We start from the raw sequence: 23453 nt of genomic DNA on the forward strand, positions 1-23453 counted from the left end.
TTACGGGAGCCCGTCTTCTTCTGTTGGAAGCAGCCCAGAGTTTGGCTGAGTTTGGGTAGAAGGGCCATGGTGCACACAAGGGAACCTGCTTTAGTCTTACACCCCTGCATTCTCACACTGCTGCACTGGCATGGCATTTCAAAATTGCCACAATCAGTGTGACAGCAGAAGCACCACCCAGAAGGCAATGGGATTCTGAGCCTCTGGTGGAGGACTTGACCCCCAAGAGGACAAGCGCCAGTGAAGGAAGTAGTTAAAGAAAACAGAATACAAAATGCTGACTAAAGTAGTCCTACCCGCAATATACAGACACTGTTCTTGTCCCAATCCTGAAAAGTAGTAATGACCATGTATGGAATATTAAGATCTGTCTCATTAGGAAAAATGCCTTCTGAACCAGGAGGGAAGGGAGACGGTCTTGGGCCTGTCACTATTTGGCCAAGGAGAAATCCCTATTGTCTCTAATCAAATGTTTCCCCACCCCAGCCCTTGTCAAACCAGAACTTGAGTGGTCAAACAGCAGGCATTCTCAATCAGGTAAGCAGATTAATATCTATCTATCTATCTATCTATCTATCTATCTATCTATCTATCTATCATCTATCTATCTCCCTGTCATACATCCTCAGTCTCTGCCAGTACCAGATTTAAGTGGCCATTTCTTATCTTATGGTCTCAGCAAAATTGTTACTTTCCCTAATCTCAATCAGAAACTGGGTGAGATGCTTCAGCCTTATCACAGAAACTCTACTGCAAACCAAACTAAATTTAAGTGCTTCAACAGAACATTTTTTAAAACAACAACAACAACCCTGTAATTCTGCCCTGTGAGTGCCAGTCCAGAGGGCTCTTTGCTGCATTTAACATGCTGATCAACTTCTACCTGGGTAGGCTTCTGCCATCGGCCTTTCTTCTTTGCTTAGGAGAATTGAGGAAATGGCAAGATCAGCCCTTGAGGGACAGGGAGGCATCAGCAACTTCTCTGCCTAATTAAGTAGTGGTTTGATAGATGTGACAAGGAGTTCCATTCAGCTTTTAACTGAAATGATGATAACTAAAATACAGGGCCCTTAAGGGCGGCTATAAGTTTTAAGAGGGGTCTGGAGGCCACGCCGAAAGATTTCCCCCCGCTCTCTTTTACTTTCCGGTCCCAAAACAAAAAGCACAATATATAATTGATATATTTTTCCCAAAGAGGCTCCATTTAATGGGGGGAAAGCTAGGTCAAATAAAAACTGTTGAAAAGAAATGGTAAATACAACTGTTTCCTGTATTGAATTCCCTGTAATACTATTGCACATAGTTTTCACTTTTATCTAATAACCTGTTAAATAATTGCTGCTGTCTTTCATTTGTTCCCCTTTTTCTTAAAATAAACAGTTTTCTTGATTTCCAGTATATAACAACAAATACATAAAGGGGGGGGATGCAAATACAAAACCCCAACTTACTCCCTTCCCCTCTCCAGAATGGATCAGTCTATTTAAGTTTCCCAAAGTCTAGTTTGTGATTTTGGTGGTTGCCATTCTTCAGGGTTATCAGTAAAGTATTTTATAAAATTCATTTGCTAAAGCACTATGGCAGCCCATTTCTCATGATTTGAAGAAAAATAGGATCATGAGCAAAACGGATCATTGTCTAATAAAAACCCTCTCTTTCCAAGATGCTTTCTAAAACAGGAGCCACAATGAAATACAGAATTCTTTTACCACAAAGTAAAGCTGTGTGTGGTATGTTAAGCCTAGATACAGTACTAAACAAAAAACCATTCCACCTTCCATCTGCCCTCACCTATTAGAGAAATCACCCCACTCTTGGGATGGGTAGAAGAAAGGGAAATCTCCCTCTTCAATTCCTCAAAACAGTGAACTGTGTTGTTTCCTTTTAGCATATTTACTTGAAGAATGAGTCTTTCTAATTCTTCAAGCACTGACCACCACACCTCACAACCAGTAAATTTACTTGAAGTAAGAACAAATGCATCTCATTTCACAAGAAAAGGGATAACACATGTCACAGATATGCTAAATAATACGTGAAATGAAAATCCTTCTTTAAAAATGTAAAAAATCATTTTATGTGTTATTGTTCCATTTGTAAATCACCTCGAGGTTTTAAAAATTATTAATAAATTAAGTGTAAGAATAATAGAAACAAGAACGTGAAAACAGAGCAGATGATTTAAATAGGCAAATATATGGAGATCTGCTCAATCTGCACAAGTTATTTTGCTCATAGAAGCTTCTTGGTTTACAATATGGTCTTAGATCCAGCCTAAAAAGTAACAAATATAATAATTCAAATTTGTTTGTATTCCATCAATTTTTGAAGTATATACAAACCATAAACTTATTAAGTTATAGCATTTAATAGTTTCATATGCTTTAAAAATTATGGATTTGTGGCATTGGGCTCTACAAACAATGCAGAAAATATATTTTGAAATTAAGATGTCCTGAATTTCCTAGCAGGATGTGCTTGGCACCTGACTCAAGTGTTTTTTTTCTTAAACTTGCCTTTTCTTTCTCATAGTGAAAAGCTGATTTATTTGAAAAAGAATTTTGGTCTATCTGTGCAATCCTAAGCATAGTTATTCTGAAGGAAGTCTTGCTATGCTCAATGGGGCCAATTCCAATATCAGTGCACACAGGACTGCTTTAGGGTGCATTGTTTCATACTACTTTCACAGAAAAGCTTTGCAAAATCTGCTATTCATTAAATATATCTTCACATGATTTGTGGTCCATGTTCAGAGCTTTCTGAGGAAACAAGTCATGCATATTCTGGGGAACACAGAACAACTACTTGGGCCAGCTGTGCACTTATGTAACCATTGAAGTTTTAAAAATCTTGGCTCTGCCCATGCAGAGTGAAGATAATTGGAGGCTGTATAGGCAAACGAAAACCACTTATGTACTAACAGAGAAGGATACTGTCAGGGGACTGCCATCGGAACAGGGGAGGGGGGCAGGGGAATACAGAGAGCCTCCGCAGTGGGGAAAGCCACACCTCCAGTGAAGCAGAGGGGGAAGGGGGTAGCTGGGCGAGGGGAGGGCTCAAAGATGCTACTGAGAGCCCAAGCGCCTCACCAAGTGCCGTTTCCGTTGCCCAGCTTGTGCAGAGGGGAGGCGGAGATTTGGGGTGTCTAAATTCTTATGTTGGGGAAGAAACTGGAAGGGGCCACTCCTGGAATCTGCAAGTGACTAAGACGGACATGAACTTTGGGGTTTTACACAGTAAATAGTTTGCACCAATAAAACCTGTAAAAGACAGGTCGGAGTCCTGCCTGGTTACTCGCGAGCAACCACCCCCACACCTGACAGATACCATGTGTGAAATACAAGAGGAATTTCAGTTTTTAGTAAGCATTTATAAACACTGGCAACATGGAAGTTACATACCTTGGGAGAAGAGGAAAGCTCCTTCAGTGCACAAATAGCTGACTTGTTCTCACTTGTTTCCACTTCTGTCTTTGGTGAGAGAATTGGTGGTTCAGGAGCTTTTCTTCTTCTCTTCCTTTCCATTTCTTGTAGCGGAGGAACTTGACTATTCAAAACAGAACTTGATTTTGGTTCATAAAATGGATTTGATCTAATTAAAAAAAGGGAAATGAATTTATTTGCATTTTCAACATAATTTTTAGAAGGCAATTGTTTTCACAAGTGATCCAAAACTCGTTTAATTTTGGAAACAACAAAGCCATGGCCTCAACACCACTCCAAAAAACAAACCATAAAGCCCCTAGACTCTGGAGAGCAAAAGCATGCCTACTGCTAACAGAATATCCTGAACTAAGCAATCTGCAGCCACCAGATTCAAATGAGCCTCTTATTAATTTATTTACTGACATTTATATACCACTTGATTGTTTAAAAAAAACACCTCACAGCTGTTTACAAAAAAAATAAAACAAGAAAATTAAGGGGGGAAACAACAATTGTTTAAAACATAGTTAAAATACCAAACAGATTAAAATTCATATTGATTATTAATTAAAGAACCTTACTTTTGTCTGAAGAGTGAAGTTTCAATATACATATGTCAAGGATCTCTCTTAGTTACATAATAATAGAAGACTGAATGGAAATGTAATACGATAACTTATAGTGCAATATTATACATGTCTATTCAGAAACCTGTCCAGTGAGGCTTAATCCTGAGTGTGGCTTAAGGGTAGAATCCTAAATGTTAGAATCTTAAACCTGCTTAATATGGAATGCCTCACTGAACTGGAACTTACTTATGAGTAGACATGTGTAGGATCACACTGCACCTGTTACATACACAATAAACATACACACAAACAAGTACACGCGCACAAAACCCTTTCTGGCTTAATGTTCCATTAGTTTATATTTTTATTGTGTGGGCTAATGTATTGAGCCTAGGAAAGATTAGAATGATTTTTTGAGGTTACCTGTAGGCCCTCCTCTTTGGTAGCTACAGTTTAATGGTTTGGCAAGGAAGGTGTGGTTTTACTCTGGCATGTAGTATGATTGTAGCAGCCTTCCTGCTTTTTTCTTACCAATTACAGGAGAAAGAGAAAAGAGAAAACTGCTAAGTTTGGTGATCACGTTGATCGAAGAGCCTGATGCTTCCCTCAAATATTATTGATTAGGGTACCTAATCTCATATTTATTTTGTTGTTTGTTTCTATGGCTTGGACATGTCCACAGAATGGAGAATGGCAGGATCCCCAAGGATGTGCTCTACAGGGAGTTGGCAGACCAACTCTGTGTTATAAAGATGTCCACAAACGAGACATGATGGCTGGAAACATCAACCCCACCGTGTGGGAATCAGTTGAATATACCTGCAGTGCCTGGAGACAGGAAGTCAGTCAGGCCATGTATCCATAGCAGTGACCAGAGAAGGAGTGACCCCTGGGAGGAGTGCAGAAATAAGACACGCCATGGTGCACCTGCAGCAGCACAACCGGGTGCCTTCATCTGCAACAAAACATGTTTCTTCCTTATCGGTCTCTACAGCCTTTAACTCTCCAATTGTTTGACTTCACATCAAACACTCCTCCATGGCATCCTGAGACAGATGCCAATAACAATGACTACCATCATGTTCCCACAAGTTCACATCTAATTCTGTTTAAACTCAGGTTGTTAGAGGGGAAAATGCTGTTTAGCATTTTAAAAATCTCCTGCTTCAAATTCCTTGGATACCATCAAGCAAGTCTCATTTTTTGTACATCTGAATGAATTTGCACACGTTCAGTACAGAATTATGTAATACTGCATTGCTAGTGTAAACTGTATTCATCTGAACAGAAGAGTGACGTGGACTGAAAATAATAAGTTGTTTACTGAAAGCTCAAAATATCACTGTCGAACATATGAAAATAACTCAACTAGCTTGAATTTTGATTAGAAGATATAAACTGCATCTGGTATGCAGTAGACCCAAAGTTGTCCTTCAATTTGCAGAGAACTATTTGATCCAGAGAGGGCTTTTACCATTGTAGGGAGGAGGCAATGATCACATAATTATCCCGTCCTCCAGCCCACCCACCCAATCTGCTCCAGAGGTTGGGGATACACTGGAACAGTGTGGAGGATAGCATGGGGAGGGAATGCAAAATCATCCAAAAGCACACCCCCTCCTCTATTTGCAGTAGCCTCTGCTTGACTGAAGAGCCTTGCATTCACGGAAAGACATCTATGGATCTAATCCTATATCTCCAGACCAAATTCTCTCCAGAAGCAAGTATAGTTTTAACACAAGTAGAGCACTCTCAATCAAATCTCATTGTTCTCGGTAGAGCCTTCAGTCCAATTAGTATCATTTTGAAGCCCTAGTTTCACTCACTTAAAAATAATAATAGCATTTTGAACAATCCTTACAGTTCTAAAAATGTTTTCCCCAAACCCTGTGTGTTGACATATTGCCTCCTGCAGCATATGTTTTTATTCAGACAGCCTTTGTCCTTCAGACTGGAGATTTTCCTGCTGGTCTCTCCATTTGTATAATTTATTAGGTCTATACTGATTTTATCTGTCATGTGTGCTATTTTAGCAATTTCTTGCTGTAGGTTGTCTTGAGTAGTTTAATTTTTGAGCTAGAAAGGCGGAATATGAATACTCTTAACAAACACATTTTTTAGAATATTAATGCATTTACAATCTCTTTTTGCCCTTACAGGCTTTAAAAAAAAACTAGATAGGAACAAGCCTTTGACAGAAAAAAGTAAGTTAAAGACTGAAGTTTGGTAATGATATATCTGGACCTTTGGAAACAGGAGAAAGGAGAAAGGCACTGAAACAAATTCCAGCACAATCTAATTCATTAACTGCTCTACAAAGGGGGCTGCTGTTGTTTATTGCAGGGAGAAGATGTCGATCTAGATAAATAAATGAAAGGAGAAACTAAAATAACTAGGTTGCAAAGTGAAAGCACCTTTGAGGGGTTCTCACGTCAGCACCCATCAAACACAAAAAACATGGACCAAATCAAAGCTTAAGGTGGTGTCAAAACAAACAAAAGAGACGTGTTCTACTGAAGACAAAGGTGGAAAAAGAATGGTATTCTGCTTGGAATAGAAGATTCAAGACTACCTGTCAATCATTTAATTTTGCTGACAACCTGGTTGAGCTGTCTTCAAACATTAAGGGAGTTCAAAGGAAGGTAAAAGTTAAGATGAAAAAATGATAAGGACAAGGGCAAAACATTATATATGGGAGGTCACAATGTTTTCTTTTGTTCTACAAGCTACTACCCCTCTTTCTTTTTTTCTGAAAGAGTTAACCAAGATACTACATATATTTTGACAATTGAACTACCTGACCCTCTGCAGTCTTGGAATTTAAGAACCAACATGTACTGGGGATTTCTCACAGCTAGCACTTAGTTGCCACGAGTCAGGGGGCCAGAGCTAGAGGAATAGCAGCAGCAGCAGCAGCAACAACAACAATGAAGAAACTGGCATCAGCAAAGAAGCACCTCCAAGAAAAGGGATTACAACTCTCTCAAGAAGTTTTAGCACATTAGATTTATTAAATAAGTCTCATTACACAAACACACACACTCCTTAGTACCACTGAAGTCAGTATCATACACTTCAAGGAGCTGGGTGTAAGGTTTTGGATTTGAGAAAACAGATGTATAACCAAATTACCGGTATATTATTTGCTTAGATACAATATTAGAGTTTATGATGACAACCTTAACGATTAACATATTTTGCCTGTGATAAAAAGCAACCTTCACAAGCTCTTTTTCATACAACTTTCTTTAATACTTCTCCATTCAACCAACAGCTACACAAGCAAAATGAGTGCATGCACAATGAGTGAGATGGAAAGAAATACTGAAAGGGCCAGCGTGCCATCACATAGACCAAAGGGATTTCCCTCATCTTGAATATTGCAGGCAAGGCTGGTCACCCCATCTTAAAACAGACATATAGTAGGAAAAATAGGATGATCCAGAGACGCATGATGAAAATGATAAGAGATATGGAGAGACTTCTGTGAAAAAAGATTGAGAAGATTAGAATCATTGTTTTGAGAGAACAAAGAAAGAACAAATTATAAATAAATGTTTTGGTACATAATGAACTGCGTCCCATTTAGTGCTTCTCGTCCTTCAGCAGAAACTTAAGGGGGGAGCTTTGAAATCTGGCAGAAATACATGTATTAATACAATGCACTAATTTCCTCTGAAACTCATTTGCTCTTATTTTAATTGAATCCTGGTACACAGTAAGTCTCTGAATCCGGCAACTGTATACACACAGAGAAGAACTGTGGGTTACTAAACAAACAAACTGCCTAACAATAAATTGTCAGTTTCAAGGGGAACTATTTTCCTCATTTATGGTGTTTCTCTGGTCTAATCTTTTACGGCAAACTCTCAGATGAACTTGACCTGCAATGGAACATGTCCTTCGATCCTTTGGAGCTCTGCCTGTTTAGAGAGGGAGCAGGGACACACTACGTCAACACAGGATTATTAAGCTCCAATTTTAAATTCAAAGCTTTGTCTCCATGCTTCCCACCTTATATTTCTCTCTGGGGTACTTTATCATATTAAATATTGTACAATAAATTCATCTGGAAATCTATCATCTTCCAGTTCTACGGATACAACTTTAAAACAATTTTAACCACCTCTCCATTCATTAATATAACTGAAGGAGTGGCAATGGGAAAAAGTTGTCCTTTAACTACTTCTGCAACCAGTGCAGAAATCACACATTAAGAATTAAATCCTATACTCTATATATGCCTCCTAGGTGAGTCTTGGGTTTGGGCATATTCTTCTACACTGACATAACCCACATATACTTCCACTAGTGGCGATACAGCAGGGAAACTTCATGGATATACTAGAACAGCACTACACTGATGTATGGAACTCTGCTGGTGTAGTAATCAAATCGGGGGCAGAATCATGGGAGTGTCATGGCTGTAATAGGCAGGAGCAGATACACAAAAAATCCGAGAGTCCCTCAGATCCCAAACCTGCCTCCAACACCAAAGTAATGTAACACAGACTTCAGAGATATTTCAAAACATGCACTGAATTCAATGGAGGAGAAAACTCACTGTGTCCTGCAGAACACCTACTCACAGGATTCAGACTAACTGTGACCTCATCACAGCATGCCACCACAAACCTCAAACAGAAACTCAGATTATAGAAAGGGCTTTATCTTTCTTGTCTCCTGTCATAAACACTTACAGCACTCAAATGGGAACTTTAGTGACTGGAATTGTGAAAAAAAGAGCACTTTGCACAAATAGCCTAACGTCAGGACTTACTGCTATTTCTCTTACAGGAATTCCATCTCAGGACTCCAGACACACGTACCCAAAAACAGTTAGGAGGACATAAAAGCTATACATTTGCTTTTCCAACAAAATTTTCAAATCTACCATTTTGCTCTAATCAATTAGAACAACTATCGTATGACAGTAAGTATAAAATGTATGTACCTCTTGATTGTAAAAAAAACTCTCAAAGAGATTTACAAATTATTAAAATAGACCAGTGAAAGTCTGTTGCTGCTTTCTATCAGCTGATAATTTTATTTTATACTGTCAGCTTCTTGTTTTCATTTGAAGGGTTGGTTTTTGTTTTTTTAATCTGTCGTGTCTGCATCTATGGCAATGTATTTTATTGAATTTGCTGTCATTTTAGTGTGCTTATATATGTGAAATGTGCTAGCATTTGGAACATAGGGTTTAAAAAAACCTACCCAGAAAAAAGTGTAGAATAAATCTGATCAATATCTTAAAAAGGAAGACTTGGTTTACATTTCAAAGTAAGGTTACCAGACGTCCCCATTTCCTGGGGGGGGGACAGTCCCTGGATTTACAAAGCAGTCCCTAGACAAAATCCACTGAATTTGCCTGAAGTTGAAAAGTGTCCCTGGATTCATTGAAAAAATCTGGTAACCTTATTTTAAAGTACTCAAATACAATCACCTTGAAATGAATAGTAGGTAAAAAAACAACAATCAAATAAATTATATGAATAGAGCAACGAAGAAAAGGTAAAGCTAAAGGGACCTCTGACCATTAGGTCCAGTCGTGGCCGACTCTGGGGTTGCTGCACTCATCTCGCTTTATTGGCCGAGGGAGCCAGCCGGTGTACAGCTTCCGGGTCATGTGGCCGGCAGGACTAAGCCGCTTCTGGTGAACCAGAGCAGCGCACAAAAACGCCGTTTACCTTCCTGCCAGAGCGGTACCTATTTATCTACTTGCATTTTGATGTGCTTTCAAACTGCTAGGTGGGCAGAAGGGACCAAGCAACGGGAGCTCACCCCGACCAGACCTTTAAATGCTATGGCATCCACTATCCCAAAGCATGAATATTATTGTGTAATTCTTTCACACCCTCTTTTGTAACAGCCCACACCAGTTTTTTTCATATTACATTATCAGCAACAACTACTCAGGGATTTGTCTCCAAGGCATCAGTAAGGTTGGTTCATTCTTGATGAATTTCTAAGAAAGGAAGCACTGACTTCATGAGATTCTGCAAGGACCTTCATGCCATGACTAACACATACACACACACTTCCACAGACACAAAGGCCCAAGACTCTGACCTGAGGAACACTTACAAACACTGACTAAAGGTTACTGAAAACTGGTCATTACCTACTGAAAAGAAAAGTAGGGGAGTTCTTTCTTTAAAAACCTGCACCTTTAAATATTTGCTCTCCAGCTTTTCTGTTTATTTATCAGTGATACAAGGCTTTATCTGAAACAACAAAGAGTCTTCTGGCACCTTAAGGATCAACAAATTTCATGGACTAAAGTTCCCTAGATTGGATTCAGGAAGTGTAGCCCTCAGTTCATTTACACATTGGTGCAAGGGGGGAGGTGTATATGTTTGAGTTAAATAGCAATGAAATGCAAAAAGGAAAGTGTATGACTATTCAATCAGAGCTTAAATGTACGCAATATAAGAACAGTGACTGCAAATCATAATTTAAATAAATAAATAAATAAATAAATTCATATACCGCCTTTAGCCGAGAATCACAGTTTTACAGTATAAAAACACTAAAATACATAACATAGTAACAAACAAAACAACCACCCCCCTCCTTAGTCAAAAAGGCCATAGATTGTTTAATTAGCCAAAGGCCTGGGGAAAGAGGAATGTTTTCACCTAATGCCTAAAGATATGCCAGGAAGGCCTCCCTGGGGAGAGCATGCCACAAATGGGGAGCCACTGCAGAAAAGGTTCGTTCTTGTGTTGTCACCTCTGGACCTCTCATGGAGGAGGCATATGAAGAAGGGCCTCAGGTGATAATTGCGGTGTCCAGGTCTGTTCATATGAGGAGAGATGGTCTATGAGGTATTATGGTCCTGAGCCATTTAAGGCTTTATAGGTCCAAACTAGCACTCTGAATTGAACCCAGAAACTAATGGGCAGCCAGTGCAGTTGCACCAGGACTGGCGCTATATGTCTTGTTCTGGTGAGCAACCTGGCAGCTGAACCTGCACCAGCTGAAGTTTCTGAACTGTATTCAGAGGCAGCCCCATATATAACACTTTGCAGTAATCTAATCAGAACATAGACAACAGAAGTAAGGTTATCCTGGTCCAGACAGGGTGCAGCTGGGTCACCAGCTGAAGCTGAAGTAAGGCACTCTGCATCACTGAAGCCGCCTGAGCCTCAAGTGACATCAGTGGATCCAGAAGTACCCCCAAGCTATGTACCCGCTCCTTCAGATGGAGTATAACCCCATCAAGATCTGACAACCTCCTGTCCATCTGGTCTAGGGAATCGCCTACTAACAGTCTTAGCTCAATTGAGGTTCCACTCACAACTGTAATTTGGTGATAACACAAGCATGTAATAAATAGATTGGATCTTATCTGTAGACAGTTCTACCCTCTAAAATTCTGAACAATGCAACACTTTTTTTTTTAACTGTTGGGCAGTTTATGATGCACTATGAGTAAGACAGGCCCAAATGAACTTACAAGGGCCACTGAACGTTCTCCAGAAATACTGTACTGCATTTCAATACCTGAAAATCAAAAGCTATGCACATTTTGAAGATGCTGTCAATTCTGTACTTATAGTTAGTTGATCTTTTCTTATATTAATAATTATTCCTTGATGTTTTAGTCTTACATTTTGCATATTCAAATCTCGTTCACATGCTTAAATTGATGAGTACTTCAATAAAAATAATTTTTATACAAGGCTGTGGATTTGGGGACTAGTAAGCGGGGGGAGAAGTCATATATAAAAAAGTGGGCAGCCCCCTCACCAATGCAAACTCACAGCTGCCCTTATTGGGCCTCCTCTATAGATGTTCTAATCTTGTGGAATCCATTGCCCGTGGAAGCCTCTCTCTGACCACCCTTGGAGAGTGCTGAGGAAAACAGGCTGGCAGGTTGGACCCTAGCCAAACAGGCTACTGTGATATCAGATGACAAATCAATTTGTTTGTATTACAGAAAATCAGAGTCAAGTGAGGAATGAAGTTACTACCTATCAGCTGATAGGCAGGGACTTCAAGCCCTACTTTCTGCAGGGATTGGCTGCGCTAAGGAGCTCTCCATGGGAAACTCTGTAGAGCAACTGATTCAGTAGGCTGGCTCTGTCAATCAGCTGATCAGCTATGACAGACTTCCTTCCTTGCCAATGAACAACTGGAAACACACTTTTAAGTCTCTACCCACCTGTCCTGGCTCCCAGCTTCCAAAGAACTGAGATTAGGTGCAGAATTCTTTCTAAAGATTATGATTGTTATAATACTACAATATGTAAGTACTTCAGGCACTTCAGGCGATACATGTTGCTAATCCCTGATTTGTTACTTTGCAATTCAGGCATTGGTAATCCCTCTGCTAAGCAATGTAGGTTTCCTAGCTAGCTCAGAGCCATGGAAAGTTGATCCAACCCTTGGCTCCCTCCCTTTCTGCCTTAAATACTGAAGGGGCTGGGTAGGGGGCATTTCTGCAGGCACTCTCTTCTCTTCTCCTGGACTTGGGAGATGGGTGTGTCTCAAACTCCTGCAAAGAGATTGTAGATTGCTGCCAACCTCTGGCTATTACGGGACGTGCTCACTCCTGAGTGGTTCCTCCAAGCAAGAGGATCCAGTGGGGCTGGCTGGGGCAAGAGAGCTCACTAGGGGATGGATGGTGACAGGGAAGCAGGAGAGCAAGCCTCCACCCTGGGTTTCTGCTAGCAGCTTCCCTCTGGCAGAGCCCCCCACCAAACTCACTGAAGCCCTCCAAGGGATCGTCCTCGTCCTGACTCAGCTAGCCCTCAAAATGCCCCACACATGATGCTGCATATGATGTCAGGTGTGGGACACGTGGGCAGGGTTTTGGGAAAGCAGCCTAGCAGGCCAAACAGGGCCTGATTAGCCCTGTGGGCTGGAAGTTGCCCACCCCTGCAGTAAGAGGAGCATTCTTTTATTCATAATAGCTAGGAGTCCTTCCCACTACTAGGTGTGAGAGCAATTTTAGAATTTTTGATCAATGTATTGAGAATCCCCAGAGCGCCACAAAGCTCACCCAGTGTCAGGGACTGGGCAGAGGAGGAGGAATGGTGGAGACCACCACCCCATCCAGACCCTTCCAGGGAGGAGGAAGAGGAAGACAGTATAGATGTACAACAGTGGTTTGCGGGAGGTTGCAGCTCAGAGGCAGAGGGGGAAAGTTGGGAAATAATGTAAGAGCCAGAGCAGCAGCTGGCTAACACGTTATCATTAGAAAGCATCCCAGACCTACTATCTCCCAGAACCTGGCGAACCTTCGAAGTAGGAGAGCAAAGAGCTCAAAGACAGAGGGCACTAAGCGGCACCCATGGAGATGAGGATGAAGTATGACAAATGAGGAAGTGGGAGAGAAGGGGGCTGGAGATTCACTCGGGACACTGCCATTATCCAAGATGCTGGGTTCTAAGGCCTCTCTCTGTAAGAAGGACTGTCAGAAACTTTCCCTTGTCCTTATACTTAACTGGGCCTGGAGTTACTAAGCCGGGAGCCGCTGGCAGCATCCTGACACCCGGCAGCCTGCAAAGGCAGCTTGCGCCTCCTGAGCCTGAAAGTTCAGGCGAGACGTGGGGGGAGGCGCAAGCGCCATGTTTCCATTTACCTGCCAGGGACAAATACAAAAAGTACCTGCTTGAGGAATCTCCAGAGCGGAGGGCAGGAAATGGCACACCCAAAGGTGGAACAGTGGCTCCCAGTAGCTGCCACTTGTGCAGTGAGAGATCATCGGGATGAGCCACGGCTGACGGTTCTGGGGAGGCTGACGGCTCCATGGCGCCTCAGCTGATGCACTCCGTCCAGTCTGCCCAGTCTTGACAGGAACTGTGTATGGTGATGCTAATAGTCTTCATGGCCGGCAACTGCTTTTTCCTCCCTGCCTCCTTTCTGACATCGTAATATACCACCATATTGCAAAGTTTAGCTGACGATATATTACAATGTTGGAAAGCAGATCTACCCACTACCCTCCCTGTCTTTGCTTCCACTGCCCTGGAGGCTACCGTTCAATACAGAATAGCTTCAACAATCTTCTCCCCTATCTGAATAGCCCAAAGGTGGCTATCAGTCAACTGCTGGTGCTGCAGACAGAACTGAGAATCGGTTCATCCTGAACATTTGCAGCATTTGCACCTCCCTGAAAAGTTTATTATTCTGCATGAAAACCAGTGATTTAGATCCCAGGAGAAAAAGGAAGCTGACTGTAAATAGCAATAAAATGCATGAAACCAGATGAAATATATTCATGTTCCCTAAGTGGAGGAACTCTTCCTTATGCCTTGTAGAAGAATAACCAGGTTTGAATAATTTATGCCCTAAGGCTTTGTGCTAAAATCCCAACTGATGCCCAAATACTGCTTCAAATAAGTTATGTACTTACTCATCTAACTCCTCTTCATCTGTTTTTGATGTGTCAGCATAGAGGTATTTGCTCATGTCCACAGGCCGTATATTTTTTCTTTTTGCTGGTTGAGGAGGAAAGTCTTTGACGGGTGCTAGCATTTCTATATCAGGGTCTGCCTCATCAAAAGGATTCACATACTCTGCAACCTCCTCATCCTTGAAAGGGTTGTATTCATCGTCATCATCATAGCAGGATTCTTCTTGTTTTGAAGATGAAGCTACATTGATATCTGTTTCTATAGAAAGCAACATAATTTTTTGTTGTTTCATATGGAAAGATTTCCCACTCTGTCATGGAGACCAACACATTTCTATCCCTATAAATACATTTAAACAGTTTCAAATTATTTAGCATTCATAAAGGTGTTATAAGTAGGATAAGGTAAGTATTTTTACATGGTTCTCTAGATAAATAAAGCCTTATGAGAAATGGTTAGAATAGATGAAGAAGTTAACATCTTGGTAACTCGTGGAGTACAGAAAAAGCTACTAAAGAAAACTTACCAGGATTGGCAGGACAGTCCCACAGAATCAATGACATAGGAGGATAGCCATTAAGCTCTCCAGACACAACATAGATGACACCAAGGGCCCATAAGATGAAGCACTCACTCCACTGGGCAGATTCCAGCTGGAGCACCATTTTCCTGTTTTAAGATTCCATTTTTGTGGGGATTTTAAAAATAGAATTGGGTGTTCACTTAGAGTTTTAATCCAAGTGCAAAATTGTCCAAGGCCAGCACAGTGACCCAGAACTAGCCACTCTGAAGAATCAATAATATGCAAACAGGTGCACCACAACAATGCAAAAAAATACTTTAGTTTTCTTGAGAAATGTCTGATGGCAGAAGTCAGGGCTGCACAACCTGAGACCCACCAAGGCAACAGCGGCCCACCAGCTGTATATGGAAGAACCTATAAATGATCTACTCCAAGAACTTGCCTAGGATCAAACAAACTCAACCCATATATTGTTCATTCTGTCTTAACTAAGTTGCTTGTGAAGGTAGAATTCTAGCTAGTATATATTTTGTGAAAATAACTGTCTGCTTGTTATCTGTCAAGAGCCACCTCTTGAGATACGGTTGCCTAAACTCACCCAAACCCAGGGTACCCAAGGTGAGGGCAGGGGTCTTTGTTGATGTTTAGCTGCTAGACACCATTTTGAATTAGGATGATGGACAAAACTTGACTTTACCCAATTTTTGGCATGACAGATCGAAACTCACAAATTATACTGTCCATTTTAAAAATACAAAAATTTTCAATTTCTAAAAAATTCTGGCCAGCGCCTGGCACCCCCTGTTAGTTTATAATGGAGGTGTGTTACAATGGAGCCAGTGTGGTGTAGTGGTTAAGAGCGGTAGTCTTGTAATCTGGGGAACCGGGTTCGCGTCTCCGCTCCTCCACATGTAGCTGCTGGGTGACCTTGGGCCAGTCACACTTCTCTGAAGTCTCTCAGCCCCACTCACCTCACAGAGTGTTTGTTGTGGGGGAGGAAGGGAAAGGAGAATGTTAGCTGCTTTGAGACTCCTGAAGGGGAGTGAAAGGCGGGATATCAAATCCAAATCCAGGTGGCAGAGGCCAGAAATTCAAAGTAGAGGCATATTCAAGGGGTGCAGGCTTTGTTTACAATGCAATTCCCCAGATGAAGTTCTTTTTTATCCTACTTTAATATTTATCACAGAAGTATGACAAAGAGATGGACCGTAATAGTTCTGGAGTGGCACCTATTAAATGAATGATGAAGAAAATGATGAATTAACTCTTTATGCAGTTGTTTATATTTGCCCCATTTCAAATTTCAAATGGTTTCTTTTTAAAAATAAAAACCTCTCCAGATTAAATGCTAAACACTGGAATCTAGGAGGTGAGATGAGCACATAAGAATGATGCAGCAGTTTTAAAAAAATTGTAAGATGCAAGAAAAGCACGTCCATAAAGAAAGCTGCTAGTAAAACAATAAGTCGCTTGTAATAACACTTAACATTTATATTGTCTTTTAAATCTTCAAAGGTCTTTACAAACATTAACTACTTAATCTAAATCCTTCTGTCAAATGTAGCTACAGCAGAAATCTGGGATGTATTACTAATCCAGAACAAAGCTAAAAGGGAAATACTATTGCTGTTTAAACTGTTAAAGGCTGCAATTCTAGGCACACTTAGTTGGGAGTGAGCTCCACTGAATAAAGTGGGATATATTTCTGAGTAAATATGCCCAGAATTGCTGTGTGAGCCTGCCTCATGTTTCGCAGAAAAACAAAGTTTTAGTTTGGGAGAAACAGGTTCTTTTTTTTAAACAAAGAGTTACAGCATTTAATTATACACAAAGACATAAAACATATATTTTGTGTTTTTTATCTTGTATTTTTATGTTGCGAAGTGCACTGAGATCTACGGATGAAGGGCAGCATTCAAATCAAATCAACAAGTAAGAGGCTAATAAGATCCTGCTGGATCAGGCCAAGGGCCCAGCTAGTCCAGCAGCCTGTTCTCACAGGGCCAACCAGATGCCTGTAGGAAACCAGCAAGCAGAACATGAGAGTGAACAAGATCACTCTCTTCTCCTGCAGATTCTAGCAGCCGGTATTCAGAAGCGTATTGACAACAGATTTTCTCCCTTGCTATGCTGCATCTGTGTTTTCTACAGGCTAGGGTTGCCATATGTACGGCTTTTCCTGGACACGTCCTCTTTCTCAGGGTTAAAATTTCTGTCCAGATGGATTTTTTACACTTTGCAAAATGTCCAGGGGTTTTTTGTTTGATACTATTAGTACTTTATCAGCATCTGGATTTGCCGCTGCTTCTTGTCCCCCTTTCCCCTCGTTCTTGGCCAAGCGCGGCTCCACCCTCCACCGCTGTCTCCACCGGCTCCTCCACTTGCCCCGTGTCCGCCTCCCTCAGCCTGCCTCCCTCCACCACTGCCTGGGGCCTGAGTGTGGCTGGGGAGTGGCGGCTCAGCAGTGGGGCTCCAGCTTACTAGGGAGGAGGCAGAGGAAGAAGAGGAGCTGGGCTTTATTTTTAATTTATTATTATCATCACCATTACAATTATTCTTTTTCTGCCTCACCACTCCCACCACCAAGTCCCCCTCTCGTGCTCCTTATAGAAGAAGAGGCACCACAGGGCCCGCCGGCCGGCCTCCGCCATGGGCACAGCAAGGACCCGGTGAGTGGGCTGCTTCTTTCCCCCCTCCCAAACCCCGCCAGATCCACAAGGGAGCAGAGCGAAAAGCAGTCCTTCTCCCTCACCCCCCCCCATTGGTGGGGAGTGCTGAGGCAGAAACCAGGTTTGTGAGGAAAGAGAGGGAAGCAGCAGTGAAGGAGGTGCAAGAGGCACCACCAACAGCCTCTCGGGAGGCAGAGAAACGGTACGCACACTCCCTCACGGTTGGGCTTTGTGAGGGGGCGCTTCATGCGTCTCCTCAGCCCAATCACTGGCCTCCCTCCCTGCCAGCTCTCCTCCTCCACCCGCTGCCAGAGTGAGACCCAGGTGGCAGCAGCGGGAGACTGTAAGGTGCGGGTTGAGGAGGAGAGTTGGCGGTGCCTCTGTCGGGGGAGGTGCTGCGCTTCCTGGGGCCCCTTCAAAAAAGTAAATAAAATAAATAAATACAAATACATTTGCACACAGACTGGCAGTTCTGGTCCCCTTGTTTTTCCCCCACAATTGATTTTTAAAGTGAAAAAGAAAAAATCTGATACACTAGCACAGACGTACAAGTCTGGTTGCATAGGAACATAGGCTTTTGATACTCAAATAAAATTAAACAGTGAAAATGATGCTGCTTTTAACAGAGTTGTGAGAGAGGAGGGAGGCTGGGTCGCAATGCACAATAACATAGCCTGAGGCCCCTTGTGGGTGGGTGGGGGGAGCCGTGTTTTGTGTTGCAGAGGTTGGACTAGAAGACCTTCATGGTCCCTTGCAACTCTACAGTTCTATTATTCTATTATCAGTGTCCATGCTTACACCCAGTAATTAGGGTAGACTGCACAAATACATTTAGCATGCATAAGGGCATTCCAAGATGCTGTGGTTTGCTCACATACCATGTAATGTCACATGCTGAGATGTGCCTTTCTCAATGTACAATACCAGAGAACACAATATCTGATGGGATAAAATGTGTATGCTCAGATATACTTTAAGTCTCAGAAAATGAGAAGGAAAAGGCATGAACATGTCGTCTTCCTTCCTTTCTTCCTCACATCACTATTATAGAGATCTGCAGCACCTGAGAGCCAACAACTTCACATTGTGTCCTAAAACTTCCAGGAAATTTCCTGGCAGCAGCAGGAAAAGGGGCAACTGAAGGAGATGAACGTTCTTCTTTTTCACAGGCATGGTGGTGAAGTAGGCAGCCTAGCAACTCCACCATGCACAGCAGAAAAGAGTAAGGTGAGGCTGGCCAAGCAAGAAGCCATGAGTTTTTCTTTGTCTCTTTTTATGGGTTGTGTGTGTACATGTAGACAGAAATATGGATTCTGACTCTTCTTGGGTGTATATGGTGTGTAAATGGACTACAATTCATAAAGAAGAGGTGCTGATGGCTGTATTTGCATTCTCTGCCATGGAGTCATAGACAAGAGCTGCTCTTAACCCTGGATGCCTCCATTTGTAAAATGTGTAGATTTTCTTTTTAAATTTATGTTTACGTATTTATAAAAATATTTATAGACCACTATTTCAAAAAATATCACAGCGGTTTACAACAAAAATACATAAAACCATACAGTGAAAACATATATAGAAGTTAAAAATAGACACTGATTAACCATTGTGGAAAGATGTATTTCTTCTGTATGCTTAACTCCATTACCATAACTGAGTGTGTGAGATTTTACTTGTAGTCTATGTTTTTTTGTAGTATATGCTTTCACTTTCCAGAGCTATCTGTTCAGCATGCACTCTGCACATTCCTGCATTCTGTGCATGTGGCACAGTTGTCTAGATTGTGCTCGGGTGCTTTTATGTGTGATTAGTTTTATTTTTGATTTTTTTAATGACTTAATGCATATCTACACAAATTTGTAATAACCAATGTTTTAATAGTCACCAGTTTTCCATAATGATTGCCTATTAAGCATTACAATCAGGATAGTATATGAAAATAATTTATAAATATAAAATATACCATAAAATAAAAATAGAGGCGGAAGTTAACTTAAACATTCTAAACTAACAAATCTGTTATCCAGCAAAATGGCCCATTCAGTTTTCACTGACGGTATTCAATTAATTTTTACTCAGAATAGATCCATTGAAATTAATGGACCTAACCTAGTCATGCTAAGATTTTCATATTTTGGGATTTTTATATTAATATATTTTATATTTTTATATATGAAAGTCTATTTTGTCTTGTTTTAAATATATCATTTTGTGGTTTTTTTACTCCTTTTTGCGGTTTTTATTGTACAATGTATTGAGATAATTGTGTTGAAGGCAATTCATAAATTAATAATAATAATACTCACATTTTTAATGTGAGAATTAAGAGCAATATCCACACAATGGCCAAGTTCAGAATTTAAAACCCTGATTTGTTAAATCATAAGACAAGCCCTGTTACACTGTCTCCCTACCTCCTCCCTTCACAGGCTTGCTGCAGTGCAACAAACAGAACTACTTAGCTTCTCTTCTAGAAAAAAGGTGTCTCACCACGAAGGTGCAGTGGTACCTTGGTTCTTGAATGTTGACGAACATTTCAGAACGCGAACGCCAAAAACCCGGAAGTCAATGCTTCTGTTTTCAAACGCGCCTCGGAAGTCGAGGCACGTTTGAAAACTGCGTGTTTTTCAATCTTCTCAAGTGAATTTGCAAACACCCCACAGAACTCAAAACGGTCTTCCAGAACGGATTACGTCTGAGAACCAAGGGACCACTGTACGCAGCAAAAAAAGGTACTCACCATGAAGTTGTTACAAGTGCTACACTTTTAACCAGGGCTTTTCTTCTATAAAAAAAAGGTGGCAGTACTGCACACCCTTGAGTACCCCCAGAAAAAAAACACTGGCTGAAACTAGTTCCCTCTTGTAGGTGAACTCTGGTTGAACTTCAGTTTTTCCACCAGGAGGGACAAATGTTGCATGTAACAGGGGAAGGCCATAGAAGGAATGCTTGCTCTTCATTTGCTTAGCCATGGTTTAGCAAGTTGGGCTTGATAAAACTGAAGGTCCCAGCAGCAGATTATCAATATACATGCAATGATTATCAATACACATACAGTCCCAGACACTTACAGCAAATGAGAAGCAGGAGACCCTGAGCTTGCTGTAACATCCAACGCCACCCTAAGATCATAAGCAATAAAAATATACAAAAATTCTATACCTTCCATGTCAAGGTCTCCAAAGGGATTCAGCTCTGTTGTATCAGGATCTACAAATGGATTTGATCTCGAATTGGCCACGTCTTGATCCTCTTCATCCAAAAAATTAAGCTTGTTTATAAGCTCTGAGAAGCCAAGTACAGTACTTTTCAGTATGGCAAAAATTAGGACTGCGCATGGTTTGAAACAAACATTTTATTCTCCAAGGTATTTCTACCAAAAATCTCTAGGAACAGTGATCCCTACTGCAAAGCTAAACTGTAGCACACCAATGCTTCTAACTCAGTGGTAGTAATAGAATCAGGCACATATTTATTAAATAGTCCGCTGTAGCCTTCACCCACTAAACAGTGGCAAAAGCTTTCTGCAAGAAATTGTCTGGGGGCAGGGGGAAGTAGTTCTAAAAAGGTTGGAATTTTCCAATTATATACAGCTTACATGTCACTGTGAGGCTTCAAAACATACAGAGCACAAGTATGTTTATGGTGCAAATTTTAGCCAGTTTCAGTGCCCATGTCATGCTGTCATCTGTTGGCTGCACTACAAATTACTTAAAATACTGCAATGGATGTCAAGCACAAAGATACAACTGACATTCAACTACAAACAGAAGCCAAGGGGATAACAGGTCAGAGTAAAATACAGACAGACAATCAGAAACAGAAAGGAAGGAGGAAAGCTCATAGACCTTCAGAGGAACTGGCTGATTTAGCTGAAAGCATATTTGCTTGCTTTACGCAGTCATCTTGATCTTCATCTAAGCTGCTCAGAGCATTCAACTGGTTTACAATTTCTGTAAACAGAAGCCAGTCAAGATAATTGTAAGGTAATGTTATTTAAGGGACAAAGGAGTACAAAACATGCTGTTATTAGAAAAGGAAAAAGGAAAAGAAACGACGTATGTTAATTTACAATGAATACATTCTAGAGAAAATCACCATTCTAATACTTAATGTATTCAGCACTTGTATGATGATCTTGCTCAAAATTTTAATGAAAAGGAATGCTACCTTTTCATTAAACTGCTCGTTCCAGTAACAGGAAATTATCAGACTAGAGCTACAAACTGAGTAACTGAATTAGATACTCCTGCAGTTTGCTGTACCAGTTTTAAGATGAAACTTTGCTTTGATCTGTATATGAACTCTGATCCACTGTGCAGACAGGGGTTTACTTGGGGACTAAGGGGATGTGAGGTTGACCAGTGTGATTTCAATCTTGCAGGGCTTCCTCCAGAAAAGGTTTTGGAAGCAAAAGATGCTAAAGGTATAAAATTATGCAAAGTGAGCAACTATGCACACCTTCATTTAATTTCTGTAATGTGCTTCATTTGGCTGTAAACTTTGGTATTTTATGGTTGATGGGTTCTATGGCAGCCCTGTATCGGGAGGCTTTTATGTTTTTAGATATGCTGTAAGCTGCCTAGAGTGGCTCGGAAAACACCAGCCAGATAGGTGGGGTGATAATAATAATAATAATAATAATAATAATAATAATAATAATAATGGATAAATTAGGAAATAATGTATGAAAACTGTAAGAAACAGCTATATCTAGAACAGGAATTCAGGAAGCTAAGATGACAAACAATAGGAATTGCAGAATCCAATGCTGAGCAAATAGAAACATCAAAACCACCTCTATTAGCAGCGTATTTTGTGATGGTAAGGCTGACTTCTGTTCAGAAGAAACACTTTCAAATAACACAGTATCAAATCATACAATGCATGTATAACAAAGATAAAGAAATATGCTTATGGAATATGATGCATTATATTAGCCATACAATTGCCATTTTGGAAGTAAGGTTGGGTAAAAAGGTTATGAAATTCCAGATGGCTAAAACTTCGTAGTACCCACTTTTTCTGCTGACTAATCTGTCTGGCCAACTTGTTCAACTGGTGGGCACATATTCCTAGAAACTGGAGTAACTGAGCTGCTGCTATCGATTTCTTTAATTATTTAAATTGTTTTTATTGAAATATTTTCATGGATAACAAAGGTACATATAAAGCCTCAGTTTGCAGTTCATAGTGTCCTATCTATAGGTCAGTTACATTTGGTGTGAGACTTTGCTGTTGCAGACATTGTGAGGTTGTGGCGAGGAAAAAGATGGAGAGAGAGAAGTGGGAGAATGAAGGGGAAGAAATTATATTTTTCTTTTGCACAGTGTGTGTGTGGGAGGGGGTTGGTTTCACTGTCACATGGATAGGTTATGCATTTGATTCATTTGCTAGTTTTTGTTGGTGGTGAGAGAGATTGGGGAACTTCAGTTGATTGCAATAAGCTCTGTTTGTGTGTGGGAGGGGTCAAATTAGCCATATCAATTTGTATACTGTTGGAGGGTTTATGTTGTTGTCTTGTTGGGCTGTGCATGTAACAAAGGGGAGTCATGCATGGTTGAAGGCATCCTCTTTTGTTTGTCCACGTGCTAATTTCAATTTGTTGGCTAGCTTTTCTAGTATGGCTGTTTCCCATACGGTTTGGTACCAGTGGTTCATGTTTACTCCTGACAGGTCCCTCCAGTATCTAGTTATGATGCTCCTAGCTCCTGAGAGTAGGTGGCTTATTGTGAGTGTGTGTTGTTGTCCTGGAAAATATTCAATAGGGCCAGTTCTGGAGTTGCTTCTAACACCTGTTTTGTTATTTTACATATTACTTGTAGAACTGATGTCCAAAAGTGTAAAATTTTGGGGCATTCCCACCACATGTGGAGGTATGTACCTATAGTGGTGCAACC

The 23453-nt window shown here is 40.9% G+C and overlaps 1 protein-coding gene across 8 annotated transcripts in view; it reads right to left on the minus strand.

Annotated features, from left to right (window-relative positions):
• The window catches only part of EHBP1 (EH domain binding protein 1), a 292232-nt gene that overhangs the window by 153270 nt on the left and 115509 nt on the right, over positions 1 to 23453 (minus strand). For 4 of the 8 annotated variants that reach the window (XM_053380356.1, XM_053380359.1, XM_053380355.1 and 1 more), the window contains 4 exons: positions 21402 to 21506; positions 20716 to 20838; positions 14361 to 14619; positions 3402 to 3591 (listed from right to left, as the gene is read on the minus strand). In XM_053380356.1, coding sequence (XP_053236331.1) covers positions 3402 to 3591; positions 14361 to 14619; positions 20716 to 20838; positions 21402 to 21506 — 677 coding nt within the window. The remainder of the gene's footprint in view (positions 1 to 3401; positions 3592 to 14360; positions 14620 to 20715; positions 20839 to 21401; positions 21507 to 23453) is intronic. The other 4 variants (XM_053380362.1, XM_053380361.1, XM_053380358.1 and 1 more) reach the window with 2 other exon arrangements.

Source organism: Podarcis raffonei, chromosome 3 (genome assembly GCF_027172205.1).
Source record: "Podarcis raffonei isolate rPodRaf1 chromosome 3, rPodRaf1.pri, whole genome shotgun sequence".
Classification (NCBI taxonomy): domain Eukaryota; kingdom Metazoa; phylum Chordata; class Lepidosauria; order Squamata; family Lacertidae; genus Podarcis; species Podarcis raffonei.